The sequence below is a fragment of the Nicotiana sylvestris genome, chromosome 12 (assembly GCF_000393655.2).
Source record: "Nicotiana sylvestris chromosome 12, ASM39365v2, whole genome shotgun sequence".
Lineage (NCBI taxonomy): Eukaryota > Viridiplantae > Streptophyta > Magnoliopsida > Solanales > Solanaceae > Nicotiana > Nicotiana sylvestris.
In genome coordinates this window covers 22506811-22525010 of record NC_091068.1, presented here as the reverse complement: position 1 = coordinate 22525010, position 18200 = coordinate 22506811, and the positions used below count along the sequence as shown (strand labels likewise).

At 42.0% G+C, this 18200-nt stretch overlaps 1 protein-coding gene across 1 annotated transcript; it reads left to right on the top strand.

Moving 5' to 3' along the window:
• The first annotated feature begins 9638 nt into the window (after positions 1-9638).
• On the top strand, positions 9639-10040 carry LOC138882782 (uncharacterized). Its single transcript, XM_070163413.1, has one exon. The coding sequence runs from the start codon at positions 9639-9641 to the stop codon at positions 10038-10040; it is 402 nt and encodes a 133-aa protein (XP_070019514.1).
• The last annotated feature ends 8160 nt before the right edge of the window (positions 10041-18200 follow it).

Here is an 18200-nt window from a genome sequence, read left to right as displayed (position 1 = left end):
GGTTCATCCGCCCTCGAATAGGATATTTTGGGTTCATCCGCCCTCGAATAGGATATTTCGGGTTCATTCGCCCTCGAATAGGATATGTCGGGTCCATCCGCCCTCGAGCAGGATATGTCGGGTCCATCCGCCCTCAAAACAGGATATTTTGGGTTCATCCGCCCTCAAAACAGGATATGTCGGGTTCATCCGCCCTCCAATAGGATAGTTCCGGTCCATCCGCCCTCGAACAGGATATGTCGGGTCCATCCGCCCACAAAACAGGATATTTTGGGTTCATCCGCCCTCAAAACAGGATATGTCGGGTTCATCCGCCCTCAAATAGGATATGTCGGGTTCATCCGCCCTCCAATAGGATAGTTCGGGTTCATCCGCCCTCAAACAGGGTATGTTGGGTTCATCCGCCCTCGAATAGGATATGTCGGGTTCATTCGCCCTCGAATAGGATAGTTCGGGTTCATCCGCCCTCAAATAGGATATTTTGGGTTCATCCGCCCTCAAATAGGATATGTCGGGTTCATCCGCCCTCAAAATAGGATATGTCGGGTTCATCCGCCCTCAAATAGGATATTTTGGGTTCATCCGCCCTCGAATAGGATATTTTGGGTTCATCCGCCCTCAAATAGGATATTTTGGGTTCATCCGCCCTCGAATAGGATATTTTGGGTTCATCCGCCCTCAAATAGGATATTTTGGGTTCATCCGCCCTCAAATAGGATATTTCGGGTTCATCCGCCCTCAAATAGGATATGTCGGGTTCATCCGCCCTCAAACATGATATGTCGGGTTCATCCGCCCTCAAACAGGATATTTTGGGTCCATCCGCCCTCAAATAGGATATGTTGGGTTCATCCGCCCTCAAATAGGATGTTACTTTCAAAATTATTAATGAAGACAGGCGCCCACCTGAATAATGAGAGGAATACATTTTTGTCTTTTCATTTTGTTCTTGGTCACCCACCAGTATAATGCGGGAATACATTTCTGTCTTTTCATTTCTGTTCTAGGTCACCCACCAGTATAACGCGTGAATACATTTCTGTCTTTTCATTTCTGTTCTAGGTCACCCACCAGTATAATGCGGGCATATCATTTTTCATATCTTTACGACCAGGCGCCCACCTGTATAACGAGAGGAATACGTTTCAGTCTTTAAATTTCATACCAGGCGCCCACCTGTATAACGAGAGGAATACATTTCAGTCTTTAAATTTCATACCAGGCGCCCACCTGAATAACGAGAGGAATACTTTTATGTCCTGGTTTAGACAGGCGCCCACCTGAATAACGAGAGGAATACCTTTGTCTGTGCATTTCATATTTTAGGCGCCCACCTATATAACAAGGGAATACATTCCACGTCTTTACCAATAGGAGATGCATTTCCTCCTAAGTTGGTTTTAGTTTCACCCATAGGAGATGCATTTCCTCCTAAGTTGGTTTTAATTTCACCCATAGGAGATGCATTTCCTCCTAAGTTGGTTTTAGTTTCACCCATAGGAGATGCATTTCCTCCTAAGTTTATTTCACCCAATAGGAGACGCACTTCCTAAAAAGTTTCACCAATAGGAGACGCACATCCTAAGTTGAGTTTCACCGATAGGAGACGCACTTCCTAAGTTAAGTTTTACCAATAGGAGACGCACTTCCTAAAAAAAATAATTTCACCAATAGGAGACGCACTTCCTGAGGAGACGCACTTCCTAAGATAAGTTTCACCCATATGTGCCGCACTTCCTAAGACTATTTTACCCCTAGGAGACGCACTTCCTAAGTTTAATTTCATGCATAGGAAACGCACTCCCTGAATTAAGTTTTCATTATTAGGAGACGCACTTCCTAGTCTGGCTCGCTCAGGTTATACTTTTGCTTTAGGAGACACACTTCCTAGTTTGGCTTTTTCAGGTTATACTTTATTTCAGGAGACGCACTTCCGGAATTGAGTTTTCATCCTTAGGAGATGCACTTCCTAGTTTGATTCATTTTAAGTTCGACCATAGGAGACACAATTCCTAGTCCAGTTCTTTGAAGTTTACCCGTAGGAGACGCACTTCCTAATCAAGGTCTTTCAAGTTTTTTAGGAGACGCACTTCCTAAATCGAGATTTTATTCATAGGAGACGCACTTCCTAGTTCTAATCACTGAGGTTTTCACCCTTAGGAGACACGCTTCCTAGTTTAGCTCATTCCGATTCAACCATAGAAGACACACTTTCTAGTTTGAGTCATTGAGGTTTTTATTTTAGCAGACACATTTGCTAGCAAGAGTTTTGGTTTTACTCATAGGAGATGCACATCCTAGCCTAGTCTTTAGTTTACTCTCATCATTGCATCAGTAGTGTAAGTGAGTTACAATTTTGCTAACGACTCACAAATCTTCCCAGTACAAACTGGGTTAGGAAATTTTGTTTGTTTTGTTTGTTTTGGTTGTCAGGGACCCGCCTGTAGAACAGAGTTTGTGGTATGTCAAAGATCGAAGAAGTTAGGAGTCCGCCTGTAGAACGGAGAAACATTTTTCAAGATCAAGCAGTGACCCACTGGAAAGCAGAAGGTTACAACAGAAATGCCCAGCATTCAATCCAAGTTAGAAGCTCACCTCAAGAATGCGAATCGATAGTCTGGGATGATCAACAGAAGCTGGTCACAAAAACAAAAACAAGAAAAAAAGAGAAAAAAGGAAAAGAAAAAGAACCCAAATTACGGAAGTGGAGAACAGATGTGGTCTGCTCAAGAACTAGCGCCTACAACTAGCAAGTATCAATGTTCAAATCCAAAGTCTGTATGAAGCACCATTCAAGACTCAAGACCAAGTTTCAGACGACTTAAAGATAGGAATCCTTGTAACTATTAGCTGATAGGTTTAGTTAATCTTTTTCAGTTATCATTTTTGATGTAATGACAGGACCACGGACCGGAACCTCAACGGAACGGCACCTCGATCGTCTCTTCACCTCGGTACACTTTACCATCTCTCGCATTTCCGAACTACACGTGGCCTGATTCCTGTATAACCAAGGATATGTAGGCAGCTCAGATACCAGGGCTCGGTCACATTCCCTCCCTTTCCTCAGTGCAGTCCCTCAAAATAATGGTCGGGTCAAAAACACGTCTAGTCGTTCTTTGTCGGAAAACTCTTCGTGTTTCCAGTCAAAGAGGGGCAGCTGTAAGCACGTGATTTTTGACCCTCCCCGAGGATTTTCACATTTTTTTAGCATAAATATGTAATTGGGTCTAATATAGCCATTTTAACTATTTTTACTTTATTTCGTTGCAAAAAGAAAAAATCACAAAAAATATATATATAAATTTTAGTTTATGTATTTCTCATAAACTTGAAAAAATACAAAAATTGCACTTTATTTTTGTACTTTATATAATTTCGAAAATAACCAAAAAATATAGTTCTATTAATGTTTTGTAGTCATTTTAATTTCTTAAAAATACAAAAATATTACTTTATATTTTATCCTTATTTAAAAACGAAAATTACAAAAAAAATAGTTTTATTAATGCTTTGTAGATATTTTAAATCTTGAAAAATATATTAAAAAATATATAGTTTTGTTTAAATATTAGTCTTATTTTTTGTAGTTATTTTGCTTACATAGGATTAGTCGAACAACGTTGCGTTCTTAATCGGGTCCGGGCAAAAGAATAATAGTCGGGTTCAAATTACCCGCTTTTAGGCCTAATTTCGGACCTAGCCCATAATAAACCGAGTCCATGACACATGGGGAACCCCACCACGCGTGGGGGACACAAATCTCGAACCCCACCACGCGTGGGCTCATTTTTCTAGGCAAACCCATTACAAAAGACACGGACAAAACATTTTGAAAGGGGGATTTGAAATTTTGGAGACAGGAGTTTTTGAGAAGAAAAGGCATTGTGCACGTTCCTTCTTCCTCACCAAAAACCAACGAAAACCCTACTGAAGAAAACAAAAACCCTAACGGACCCTCACCCAAACCAGCAAAACCATCCAAGCACCACCCCCATCCCGTCACCTTCCCGACGCTAAACCCCCACCGGACCGACCACCCCTCATTCCAGGTCAAGCAGCGGCAACTGCCGCTGCGTTACCCAACCACCCTCTCCGTCTCAAAACTACCATCGTCAACCTATCATCTCGTCGCCATAACCAGCCCCAAAACCACCAGCCCGGACGCCTTCCCCATCGCCTACAACCACCGGCAGTCCCCGTCGCTGCTTCACTCGTCGTCCTCCCCGCATCACCATCTCGTCCGAACACCCACTTCCTCTCCGTCACAACACAACCACCAAGCAAACCCAAACCAGTCGCAACCAGCTCCCACCATCGTCGTTCACCATCCTCACGCCCCCAGCAACCCTAACCCCACTCCTTCACGTCCAAACTCCACCACCCAAACACCATTACCAAACAGACCACTGCATTTCCAGCAACCACCCGTCAGCAGGCCCCCTCGCACGCCTGAACCGCCAGCAAACAACCACTCGTCGACCCACCACCACTATTTCATCCGTTCTGTCCAAACACCACAACAAAACTGTTGCGTCGAGAAAATCCAAAAGGCAGCCAACATCTCGTGCGTTGACAGTATTGGGTCGAGCTTTCAGTCTCTATTGAGGTCGTCTTTGGTTCGTCGAGGTCCGGTACGTCGAGGTTGTTGTCCGAGGTTTCGTCGCAGGTCCAACGCATTGGACGTTAATCTCAAGTAGGTTATATCTGCCCGTGTCCTTCATATTTGCTGTTTAGTAACATGTACATGTGTTTTCTTGAAATACAATCCTAGTTCATGCGAATAGTATGCAAATGAGAGAGACATATTCATATGATGTTTGCAAATTTCTATTTCTTGTTAATTAACTCCGTATGATATCGAAATTTGGTCGTGAATGTATTTCCTTTGTTTCGTCATGTTAAGTAGTTATTCGGCATTTTGTTTCTCCATGTTCAGATTATTGTTATCTAAATGTTTGTCTTAATGGTTGTTTGTACATGTAGTAGTAATGTTAAAATCATAGTAGTAATTTAATCCCGCGAAAAAATACTCGTTTCATCAAATAAGTTTAATCTACAACCCATGACCCCGCAAAATAGCAAAGAAATGTAGTCATTTTAGCCTTGTCCTTTTTCTAAAAAAAAAAGAGAAAAAAAGAATAAAAAATAAATAAAAATGAGACGAGCCTCGCCAAATAAAAAATACAAGCTGCGGGCCCCTCTAAATGTATATATTAAATACTTAGATTCCGGGACGGGCTGTTTTTAGCAAATTTCACGGCCCTACCCAAAATAATAATGTGCTAGTTGCTTTAGGCGCGCCTTTAATAATTTAATTTTCCTAAACTCGGGTGCACATTTATGTGACCCAAATCTAAATCTCAACGGAATCGAAATGTGTCTCTAATTACGGGTATATTGATTATGGCGTGGCCCGAGATGCATTTCCATGACGTTGCAAATTCTTTTAAAAATAATGAATGAGACGAGCCTCGACAAACAAAAATGTAGAAGCTGCGGGGCCCTCTAAATATATATATATATATATTAAAAATACTTAGAATTCGGGACATGCCGTTTAGCAAATTTTGCGGTCTTCTCCAAAATAACAATACGTTAGTTGCTTTAGGTGCGTCTTAATAACGTATTTTTCTTAATTCGGGTGCACATTTATGTGACCCAAATCCAAATCTCAACCGAGTCGAGATATGTCAATAACCACGGGTGCATTGATGTAACGTGGTTTGAGATATATTTTCACGACGTTGCAATTCTCGTAAAAAATAATAATAAAAGCGGTCAAGAGTTTAAAACTCGCACATAGGTTTTAACATGTATAAAATCAGATAATCAAGCCAAATATAACAGTTGAGCGATCGTGCTAGAACCACGGAACTCGGGAATGCCTAACACCTTCTCCCGGGTTAACAGAATTCCTTATCCGGATTTCTGGTACGCAGACCATAATATAGAGTCATTCTTTTCCTCGATTCGGGATTAATATTGGTGACTTGGGACACCCTAAATCTCCCAAGTGACGACTCTGAAATAAATAAACCAATCCCGTTTCGATTGTCCTTTAATTGGAAAAAACTCCCCTGCCCCCTCGCGGGTGCGGAAAAAGGAGGTGTGACACCAATAGATTAAGGTGCGCCATTCAATTGAATCACCCATGGCCCTCAAAAATATTACATTATTTATTAAGAATGAATATTTGTAGAAAAGCTTTCAGGCGCGTTAAAATAATATCATGATTATGTATACATTCGCGTAACATAATTACGATTCTAAAAACCAATTCGGAGTATGCGTTCGCGCAACTTAGATCAAATCCTTCTTGATAATAAAATTGTTTTAATAGGCCACTAATTTAGTTTAGTTTATATTGTCTGAGGTGTGCCATCCGCAATTTAGTCATCCATTACCCTCGTATTACTTTCATAACTTAGATATAAAAATGACAAATGTTCATAGTTTGCTTTAGGCGCATTTAATATACTATCGTGGTCATGGACACGTTCGCGTAACATGATTGTGGTTCTAAAAGTAAAATCGGAGTATGCGTTCGCGCAACTTTGGCTCAAACTTTCTTAATAATAATAAAGCGTTATCAATTGTGGACACATTCGTGCGACATGATTTTTGACGCACCAAACAAACGGGTACACGTACGCGTGACATGTTTAAAGATAATTTCTTAAGTAAAAGAGGCAAACATACATAGGTTCTAAAATCAGTAATTAAACAATTTAATAAGCCAAGTATGATCAAACCGACCGTGCTAGAACCACGGAACTCGGGAATGCCTAACACCTTTTCCGGGTTAACAAAATTCCTTACCTGGATTTTTATATTTCGCAGACATTAATATAAAGTCAAATTTCCTCAATTCGGAATTTTAAACCGGTGACTTGGGACACCATAAACTATCCCAAATGGCAACTCTGATTTTAAATAATTAATCTTGTTTCGGTTGTCACTTAAATTGGGAAAATTCCCTTATACGCCCTTTCAGGGGTAGTAAAAATGAGGTGTGACAGCTCTGGCGACTCTGCTGAGGGACAAGAACCCAGAATCTCTGGTTCAACGTTCAGAATTTGAGCTTGCTAATATGATTTTGCTTGGATTTATTTGTTGTTGATATTACTGTATTCTGTGAACCTTTTGTGCGAAATGCTATCTGTTTATTGCTCTAATAATTGTTTGAATTGTATATAACTGTCTTCTTACGCCACCCCTCTGAGTCTTCTGAAAATGGTGCATATGTTCGCATGGCCCGCTTTTTCTGTAGAAATTATACCAAATATAACGAGGCTGGGCCAGCGACAAGGCTGGGTAGACTTTAGTGCTCCTGGTATGTCGCCCCGTCTTTGGCCCCAATTGTCCGCTTGGGTAACCCAAGTCTAGAACACAACCCCAGGATTTAAACCTAGAAAAACACAGCCTCATGCCGGATCCCTAGTAGGAATGCTTGTCTGCATCACGTGCATTTGACTTAGGGAACTCAACACAAAGGTTGGGTCCGTCTAGGAAAGGTGTGCCCTAAAATAACAGACCATCCCGATGCATCCTATGCGCTATGTGAACATTTATTTGATTCCGCCTGCATGCTGACCAGCTAGGGAAAAATAAAGCAACAGAAAAACCAAGAGTAATGTAGGGAAGAAAATAAAACCTGGTTCTGAAAAATCCCCGGTATTCAGAAATGTCCTGAAACTCTGCCAATTTTTTTTTTCAAAAAAAAGGAAAAGAAAAAGAGTCATTTCAAAAGAGTCAATACTGGGTCCTTTTCAAATGTGTCAAAATTGACCGAACTACGCAGGTCTGATTCTCACCGAATGTGGAATACGTAGGCAACCTACATAAGGTTCGGCCTTATTTTTGAAAAAAAATGAAAAAAAAGAGAGTCAATGGTCAAATAAATGTAGTTAGAAGTTTTGTTCACAATAAGCCGATCCAGCATCGGTAATGTCTTAAATCGTTCTTGCCGAGATAGCCTTAGAGTATTTTCAGTTGTTGAAGGGCCATTTTCGCAAAAGAACGGACAAGTCTGTCGGTAAAGTGTCATTTCTCCCATAAAAGTAGTCCTCCCCGACCTCAAAATTCATTCGGAATTAGGAAGGGCCACCTTGGAAAAACGGTCATTTTTGCTAAAATTAGCATATAGGGGAAGGAATTATGGTCCATTGATTTTTCTTGTAGAAATTGGAAAACCTGTTTTACAAAAAAGGTCTACCAGAGTCAACCCTAAACCTTAACCCTCCACAGGTACAAATGAACACTGTCCAGGACCCGTCACAAATGAACACTACCCCGAACTCGTCAGAAGTGGTCAGAAAACAGACTCAGTTGCAGTTGCTTATGTGGTGAAATGATCTAGATGAACATGGTCAGAAGTGGGTGAAAAAATAGCTGGGTGCCCTTATAAACATTTTGGAAATCAAACCGCGGGAAGATTTAATCAAGGCTTTGGTAACCTTTTGGGACCCTGTCTACAATGTTTTTCATTTCTCGGACTTTGAGATCACCCCTACTTTGGAGGAAATGACCGGGTACATTGAGTTTGGCCGGGATTTGAGGAAGCAGCAACTTATATTTCCGAGGGCTCCTTCGGTGCACAAGTTCTTTGACCTCCTGAATATCAGTAAATAGATGAAGAAGGACCATGTAAGCAAAGGGTGTTGTTCTTTCCACTTCTTATACTTTAGGTTCGGGCACTCAGCCGGGTTTGGAATGCATGAAAAGGGTTTGAGCAACAAACAAGATAAGGGCATTTGGCAAATTCATCGCCGGTTCGCTTTTGTTGTGGCGTTTTTAGGGATCATGGTTTTTCCAAATAAGGAAGGGACAGTGGGTACTCGTATGGTCAGAATTACACAAATCCTCACTACCAAGGAAGATCATACACTTGTCCCGTTAGTGCGTACAGATATTTATTGAGTATTGACATTATGCAAAGTTGGGGCACAATTCTTTGAAGGTTGCAATATCCTACTACAAATGTGGTTGATCGAGCATCTTCACTACCACCCCAAATTCATGAGCTATGGTCTGAGCCCGGATGACTTCATTATAAGTTATGAGGAAAGGGTAAAGGACTACAACGTGCCAGAAGGGTTTGAAGCCTGGGTCTCCCACTTGAAAGCTCTCAAAGTAAGTCAGGTCGAGTGGACTATTGGATGGCTCCCGATGACAGAAGCCATATACATGACGGCTACCAAGGGTTACTTGAGGTTGATGGGTGTAAGGAGTATCCAGCCATATGCACCGCAGAGGGTATTAAGGCAGTTAGGGAGATATCAGGTGGTGCCTGAAGATGAAGATTTAACCACCCAGGTCATTGAGCTACATCCAAAAGCTACATTGCCCGAAGCTCCAGTTCAGCATGATTGGAATGGTTGCCGGTATTTGAAAAATAACACCCAGGTGCCAGATGTTGCAAAGGGGGAAGTGGATCCAAATTATGCCGCATGGTTTGAGAAAAGGTCTTGTGTAAACAACGAGCCAAAGTCTAAGCCCGAGCCCGACCCCAAGAGGCCTACCAAGAAACCTCATGTTCAAGCTTTGACGATAAAATCCAAGAAACGTTGGCCTGGGGAGAAAGGGAGAAGAAATATCAAGCCGAGATTCACGCCTTGAAAGAGAAGCTGAGAAACATGGAATTCAACAATGATCTCCAAGCACAAGAAGCCGAAGGTGAAAGAAGAAAGTTAGCCCAAGAGAATGAAGCTCTCCGAGCCCAAGTTCGAAAAATGAGAATAGCAGTTGAGAACTCGGGCAGGACCAGAAAAGATGAAAAGCTCATCTACAGGATTACACAAAAAATACGTGACTTTGAGGAGGATTTGCAAAAGACTGAGGTGGAGCTATCAAATGCCCGAGATAAATTAGCTAAGAATGAGGAGGGACGGGCCAATTTCGTTCGACAACTGAAGGAGAAGTATGACAAAGGAATGGTGAGTATAAAGAAAAATGTCAATGTCCTTGAAAATGAAATAGCCAAGCAGGCGAGAGACTTCAAAGCAGAGAGGGAGCACTGTTATGACCTAATGGCATAGCTAGAGAAAGACTTGCAGTAGCTTCAAGAGCAAAATCACATAGCTGAGCAAGTTTTGGAGGCCAGATCTCAGCAGATCGGACGATTGTTATAGGAGAAGGGTATTACCAGGGAAAGGGTTAGGAGGATTGCGGACTACATTGTGATGAAATGCAACGGGTGTGAAGACATGACCATGTCTATGTTCTTCGCTTCAGTTATGATTTTTGTCCAACGGATCATGGATGATTTGTTTCGCCTCCAAGAAGACATGGCGCAAAGGCCCGCAGCAAGGCCAACTAGAGCAGCAGTTGAAGCACTTATGTATTCTTGACTTTGTTTGTTAGAGTCTGTTTTGCTAGTTCATTTTCGAGTCTGTATTGTCAGTTTGTTAGATAAGTTCGAGTTTGTATTTTCAGTTTTCTTTTGAAGTTGTTAGCCCACTCATCGATTCTATTAGTCTTTATGTTTGAAACTGTAGGGGAAGTTGTCGTAATCAAGATAATTTACTTTATTTTATTTTATGAAATTTTAAAACCCCAAAAATGTTTATTATTATTATTATTATTTATTTCACACATGTTCCCAGAACTACGCTTGGTCTGATTCATACGGCGTCATGATACGTAGGCAACCCCTATAGGATTCGATCATAATCATGAAATGAAAAAAAAGAAGAGGAAAACAAGAAAAAATTATGAAAAACAAGAGAGTAAAAATGAGAGAATAAGAGAACAAAAGTGAGAATCGAGCAAAGAAAAGCAGGAGTGAAAAAGAAAAAAAAGAAAAGAGAGAAATTGCAAAATGGAAATTAGTGAAAGCCGGGATGACGCAAGTGGCCGTTCAAATGCATAATAGAAATAATTAACTGCTTAGGTGCATTGCATCCCCAACGTGAAATTACCTATCTGTTAAGCTCTAATCGCTAATGAGTTTGCTTGTTGTCATCAAGTCCAGGCAGATGGTTAATTTGTTTGGCATTCTGGAAACTCACCTGTACAACACCAGGTCCAACGACAAGTTGATCATGGCTGGCCAAGAACTGGATGCAAGTGTTATTGATCCGACAAGGGAGGGGGAAGAGTCTGATGTTAATCTGAAAGAGGAGTTATATAAGTTGAAACACCAGATGACAGAGATGTACCAAGCATGGGTGAAAGGGCATCCGCCACCATCATACCCTGCCAACCCTGCTTTCGTCCTACCGCTGGCTCAATCCCAAGAACCTCCCACTGTTGATTCATCTCCGGGCTTCCCCACTTACCACCACTACCAAGGCACCACTTCCCAAACCCTACAAGCACCACCACCCAAACAAGTCCCATACCCCCCTCCACCAGCCACCCCTATTTTCGTGGCACCCCCACCCGCTACACTCCATTAATCCTCCAGTGAGCCCTTATTCCAAACCCAAGATAACCAATACTATTCCCCGGAGCCTACTTCCAAGGCCCTAGAACATTACTCCTACACTCCTCATTTTGACCTCCCAGTTGAGACTGAGAAACCCCCTAAGAACCCAGAACATGAGGAGATGTTCAGAAAGGTTAGAAGCCTGGAACAGTCATTCAGAAACATGCAGGGATTGGGAGGCCAGGTGAGCGTAGCCTACAAAGATTTGTGTCTATTCCCCGATGTTTAGTTTCCTGTAGGGTTTAAGATGCCGAAGTTTGATTTGTATGATGGGCACGGGGACCCGGTGGCCCATTTGAGCGGATTCTGCAGTAAAATGAGAGGATCCAGTGGGAAAGATGAGCTATTGATGACGTACTTTAGCCAAAGTCTGAGCGGCACGACATTGGAGTGGTACACTCGTCAGGATCACAATAGATGGTATACATGGGATGATTTGGTCCAAGCATTCGCTCGTCATTTCCAATACAATATCGAGATTGTTCCAGATCGATTGTCTTTGACTAAGATTGAGAAGAAGCCTAGTGAAAATTTCAGAGAATATGGTTTTCGCTGGAGAAAACAAGCGGCAAAGGTTAATCCCCCGATGGAGGAGAGCGAAATGGTGGAGTGCTTTTTGCAGGATTTGGAGCCTACTTACTTTGGCCATTTGATATCGGCCATAGGCAAGTCTTTCAATGAGGTAGTGGAGATGGGTGGCATGGTGGAAAAAGGGCTTAAATCAAGCAAAATCATGAGTTACTCGGCTATCAAAGCAACTACCCAAGCCATTCAGAACAGTACTGGAGAAGTGATCAAAAAGAAGAAGAAAAAAGATGTGGCAACAATTGATTCAGGATCGTGGTTTGGACCTAGGGGCCCGTCACACCATTATACCCAGCCTCGACCCCATCACCAAGCTTACACCCAAACCCCATATAATCCACCCCAACACTACTTCTCGTTACCAGACCCTCACATTTCTATCCACCACGCCCAGACATATACTCAACCTCTTACTTACTCACAATAGCGTGCCCCAGCCCCGCAAAATACCTACCCAGCTCCACAAAATGCTTACCCACCCCTACAAGCTTACCGAAACCCTGTCAGCCCAAGTTTTCGACCCAATCCAGCATTCAAAAACAAGAGGTCATAGCGGAAGAAAACTTTCACCCCGTTGGGGGAGTCTTATACCAGTTTATTCCATAGATTGAGGCAGTTGGATATGCTGAGGCCAATTGAGTCGAAATTGCCCAACCCTCCTCCAAAGAATCTTGACTACTCCTTGAGATGTGAATATTGTTCTGGTACCCCGGGGCATGATATGGAGAAGTGTTGGCACTTGAAAAATGTCATCGAAGAGCTTATTAACACAAACCAGATTGAAGTCCAGACTCTAGAGCACCCAACATCAACCAGAACCCATTGTCAACCCATGAAGAAACAAATATGATTGAGATAGTACACAAGGGGGGGGGGGCAAGAAGCCTTCACAAACCGCCATGATGATTCGGTCCAGTGAGGTCAAGCCAGTTAAAAAACTAACGGTTGAAGGATCAGTGAACAAGTTGAGCAGGACAAACAGTGAACCACCTGTGGTAGTCAAGAAAAGATCCCCAAGTGATGTTGTGGCAGAGCAAGAAAAGTCAAAAGTGGTTGTGCTAGGAGTGGCAAACAAGCCTGTCATAATTGTAGAAGGTGCCCGTACGGATCCTGTCATCATCAAGCCTGTAACCCAATTGCTGGTAATCAGCACCAAGGCTATCCCATGGAACTATGAACGGCTGATAGTGACTTATAAGGGAAATGAAGTGAAAGAATAAGTCAATGAGGCCCAGGAATTAACTCGTTCAGGGAGATGCTTTGCCTCAGAAGAGTTAAGGAAAGCTAAAACATCCAGAGATAACCCAGTTCTAGTAAAGAAAGTAGTCACTGAAGAAGAGACGGAGGAGTTTCTGAGAAAAATGAAGGTACAAGATTATTCCATCATGGAGCAGCTGAGAAAGACGCCCGCTCAAATTTCCTTGCTATCATTGTTGATCCATTCAGATGAGCATCGTCGGGCCCTGATGAAAATTCTGAACGAAGCTCATGTCCCTGACAAAATTTCAGTAAACCATCTAGAGAAGATCGCCAACTAAATATTTGAGGTGAACAAGGTCACCTTCTTTGATGACGAATTGCCTGTGGAAGGTACTGAACACAATAAAGCTCTCTATCTTATGGTGAAATGTGAAGATTCTGTGGTCACCAGGGTGTTAGTTGACAATGGTTCTAGTGCAAACATCTGCCCCTCTCTACTCTGAACAAGTTGAAAGTTGATGATAAGAGAATTTACAAAAACAGAATATGCGTTCGAGGATTTGACGGTGGAGGGAAAGATTCGGTTGGTGATATAGTGCTTGAGTTAATAATAGTACCGGTGGAATTCACCAGGAAGTTCCAGGTACTGGATATAGCTGTCTCTTATAATTTGCTGCTAGGTCGGCCTTGGATTCAGCTACCAAAGTTGTCCCATGCACTTTGCATCAGGTGGTCAAGTTCGAGTGGGATAGGTAGGAGATCATCGTGCATGGTGAGGATAATTTGTGTGCTCACAGTGATACATATGTCCTATTCATTGAGGCTGAAGATGACAAAGGGCCTTGGGTCTATCAAGTTTTTGAAACAGTGCCCGTCGAGAAAGTTCCAAAAGAAAAATGTGTTCCAACTCCAAAGATAGCCTTTGCATCAGTCATGGTGGCCTCTAAAATGCTGAAAAATGGCTTTGTGCCAGGTAAAGGTCTGGATGCATCCCTGTAGGGTATCATACAGCCAATGACCCTCCCTGAAAATTTGGGTACGTTCGGTCTTGGATTCAAACCTACAACGGAAGATGTGAAAAGGGCTAAAAAGTTGAAATAGAAGCCGTGGGAACTTCCGAAGCCTATCCTGCATCTCTCCAGGTCTTTTGTCAAACCTGGTGCCCGGAAACGCTCAATGACAACAGTTCCAAGTTCTGTGGTTGACAATGATAAAGATTTAATTGAAAGGTTCCAGAGGTTGTTTGATGATGTGAACATGGTGGAAGTTGGAGAAGGTTCTAGCAAAGCGAACGTGCAGTTCGTCGGGCCGAATGTAAAGCTTAACAATTGGAAGGCTACTCCTCTCCCTACTCGGAAGGAGTCTTGGTAGTTTGTTTTATTTTCCTTTCTATCTGGGTCATTCCAGGGTTGTGACCCAGATTTTTATTTTTCGTTTATTGATGTACAAACCATGTTATTCTTTATTTTCAATGAAATGCAATTTCCCTTTTCCATCATTCCTGATAGTTCTTATTTTGTTTAATTTTCTTCTTTGTATAGTTCTTTTTATGCTGGTTTCAATGACATGACATGCATGAGGAATCTTCGGCCAAGTCTTAAAAGTCAATCTAATCCTGAGATATTAATTCAAGAAATAGAGTGCGACGATGAATCAAAATATGATGAGGATGAGGCCATTGAAGAGATTAGTAAGGAGCTAAGTCATTTTGAAGAAAAACCCAAGCCTAATCTGAATGAAACAGAAGCAATCATTCTAGGGGATCCAGACAATGTTAGAGAAACTAAGATAAGTGTCCATCTTGAACCACAAATCAGGAATGAGATAATTAAAGTATTGTTTAAGTATAAGGATATTTTTGCATGGTCGTATGATGACATGCCAGGCTTGAGTACCGAATTGGTGGTCCATAAATTGCCAATTGATCCAGCATTCCCTCCCATCAAACAGAGTTGAGAAAGTTCAAAACTGACATAAGTGTGAAGATTAAAGAAGAGGTCACAAAGCAGCTTGATGCAAAGGTCATTCGAGTCACGCGGTATCCCACGTGGTTAGCCAATGTTGTGCCTGTGCCAAAGAAAGATGGTAAGACCAGAGTGTGTGTTGATTACCGTGACCTCAACAAGGCAAGTCCAAAGGACAACTTCCCACTGTCAAATATCCACATCTTGATTGATAATTGTGCCAAACATGAGATTGGGTCTTTCGTGGACTGCTATGCGGGGTATCATCAGATTTTAATGGATGAGGAAGATGCGAAAAAGACAGCCTTCATCACGTTGTGGGGGACATATTATTACCGGGTCATGCCATTCGATTTGAAAAACGCTGGGATAACTTACATGAGGTCAATGACTACCATATTCCATGACATGATACACAAGGATATTGAGGTTTACGTGGATGATGTGATCATAAAGTCCATAAAGCAGTCATACCACGTCAAAGATTTGAGGAAGTTTTTCCAAAGGCTCCGCAGGTACAATCTCAAGCTCAACCCTTCAAAGTGTGCATTTGGTGTTCCGTCTAGGAAACTGTTGGGATTCATAGGCAGTCGGCGGAGCATTGAATTGGATCCTTCAAAAATTAAGGCTATCCAAGAATTACCACCACCAAAGAACAAGACCGAGGTGATGAGTCTGTTAGGAAGGCTAAACTACATCAACAGGTTTATTGCTCAACTCACGACAACTTGTGAGCCCATCTTCAAGTTGCTAAAGAAGGATGTTGCTGTCAAATGGACTGATGAGTGCCAAGAAGCGTTCGATAAGATCAAAGAGTATTTGTCGAATCCACCTGTGTTGGTCCCACCAGAACCGGGGAGACCTTTGATTCTTTATTTGACAGTCTTGGATAATTCATTTGGTTGTGTATTGGGTCAGCATGACATCACTGGTAGGAAAGAGCAACCCATCTATTATCTCAGCAAGAAGTTCACATCTTATGAGGTTAAGTATATGTCATGCCCCAAAAACTGAGGGGCGCGACCGGCGCTCGACCGGGTAGCCCCCAGCCAAGCAGACCTGGGTGCCTTTCCTATTCCACGTGATACCCTGCGTTTCCATTACCCATTAACCAAATGAAATAGCCATTTATAAATTTAAACACATTCTTACGAGATTTACATAACATACATAGTTACTTAGCGTGGTTTACAAGTTATACTGCCCAAAATACATAAGCACATTACCCATATTTCCTGTCTACGGATCCTCTAGAGATACAAAAGAGTGTTACAATACTTGCCGATAACAAGGCTCCGGCTATACCTTACGCAAATAACAAAAGAAAATTTTCGGGAGGATAAGCGGCAGGAGCCACACAGGGCCCCGAGAGGAAAGGGGCTCACCAATTCAGCTGACGGGAGGTGAAGGAGTGCTACTGTCGGTGGGCTGGAGTACCTGTTATGGAACCACCTACAATCATAACACGAATGTAGCGCCCCCGACAAAAGGGACGTCAGTACATTTGAATTGAATTGGTATGTATGAACAAACTTTACCCGAAGTAAAATCAAGAAATACACAGATAACAAACAGTAATAGAATCAACAATCAAATGCACATGAAAGGAACAACCAAAGCCAAACAAACTCCACAATCTCTCCTTTTCCCCTTTCAACATTATTTCATCACATCAATGATTTCACAACTTTCACATATTTTTATTTCAATAGTTATTTCGATCACTTTTCTACCCTTATTACCTTAGCCACCCTTGTTACCTCGACCACCCTTATCACCACAACCCACACCTTATAACTTCGTGTTGTGGCGCGCAACCCGATCCCACCGGACAATCACATTTCACACGACAACAACAACAATTCACAAAGAATTTTCATAAACGTCACTACCATTTCCATCATATGCAACAGCTCGTATACAACTTAAGTCACAACGATAATTGCCCGCGATAAGTCACATATGATATTACCACAGTTGTTTCAATTGCATCAATTGCGATTTTTTTCCATCATTTGTTACACAGCTCTTACCACATAAACACATTCACACACACACTTGGTTTGTTGCCATTTACTTACACCCTTATATCGGGAGACTTAACCAACAACATTCAAGGCATATTAATCACAAGAATTCGCAAATAGTCCACATAAGTAACACATACCAATTACTCGTACACCAAACAAGGTGACTTTACAAAGGTTAAAGTTAGCAATACATACCTGGAGTCGAATTCCCCCCCCCCTTTTTCTTCTATTTCCAATTCACCAACAACCTAGTACCGTCAATCTAGTTCACAAGTTAACACATATAACTTAGAATTGAAGTTCACAAACTCAACCCGAACTTACTTAGGTTATCAACCCCTCTTTTGCAAATCTTTAGTTCTACCCAATTCCTCTTACTAGATTCTAGGTTTTAAAGGACATGCATGTGTATCTCAACTTCCATTTTCAAGAATTAACGCATGAGAATCCCCCTTTTTGTTTAAATCTGAAAACAATGAAACAGGGTTGGGGATTTTACCTGCAAGAACGGAGATGAAGACAATTACTTGAAATTCCCCGGCCCGAGTGACTTTGAAGAATCAAATTGATGAAGGTAGGACTTTATCTCTCAAGAATTCTCTCTTCCCTCTCTCTAGTTTTGTTCAGAAAATATGTTAAAATAAGGGGTTGGGGTGTTTTATTGAAGAAGGGGTCGGATTTAAAATTTATAAAAATAGGAGCCCGAGTTAGGTAGGCGATCGCACTTTGCGATCACAGAGTGGAAATGCGGTCCGCAGAATGGACCGCAAAAGTGCTCCCAAAATCTGAACACACTACCTGGGTATATGGCAGAAATGCGGTCCGCATACCCATTATGCGGTTGCATAGTGCAACGCAGAACTGCCCCTCACAAAATCCCAAGGGAAATATGCGACGACTATGCGGTCCACATATCCGTTATACGATCGCATATTGGACCGCATATTTTAACCTCCAATTTGACCAACACACTGACTCACTTTGCGGCAA

Coding starts and splice junctions, on each gene's coding strand:
- LOC138882782 (XM_070163413.1), top strand. CDS start 9,639: ATGGAATTCAACAATGATCTCCAAGCACAAGAAGCCGAAGGTGAAAGA.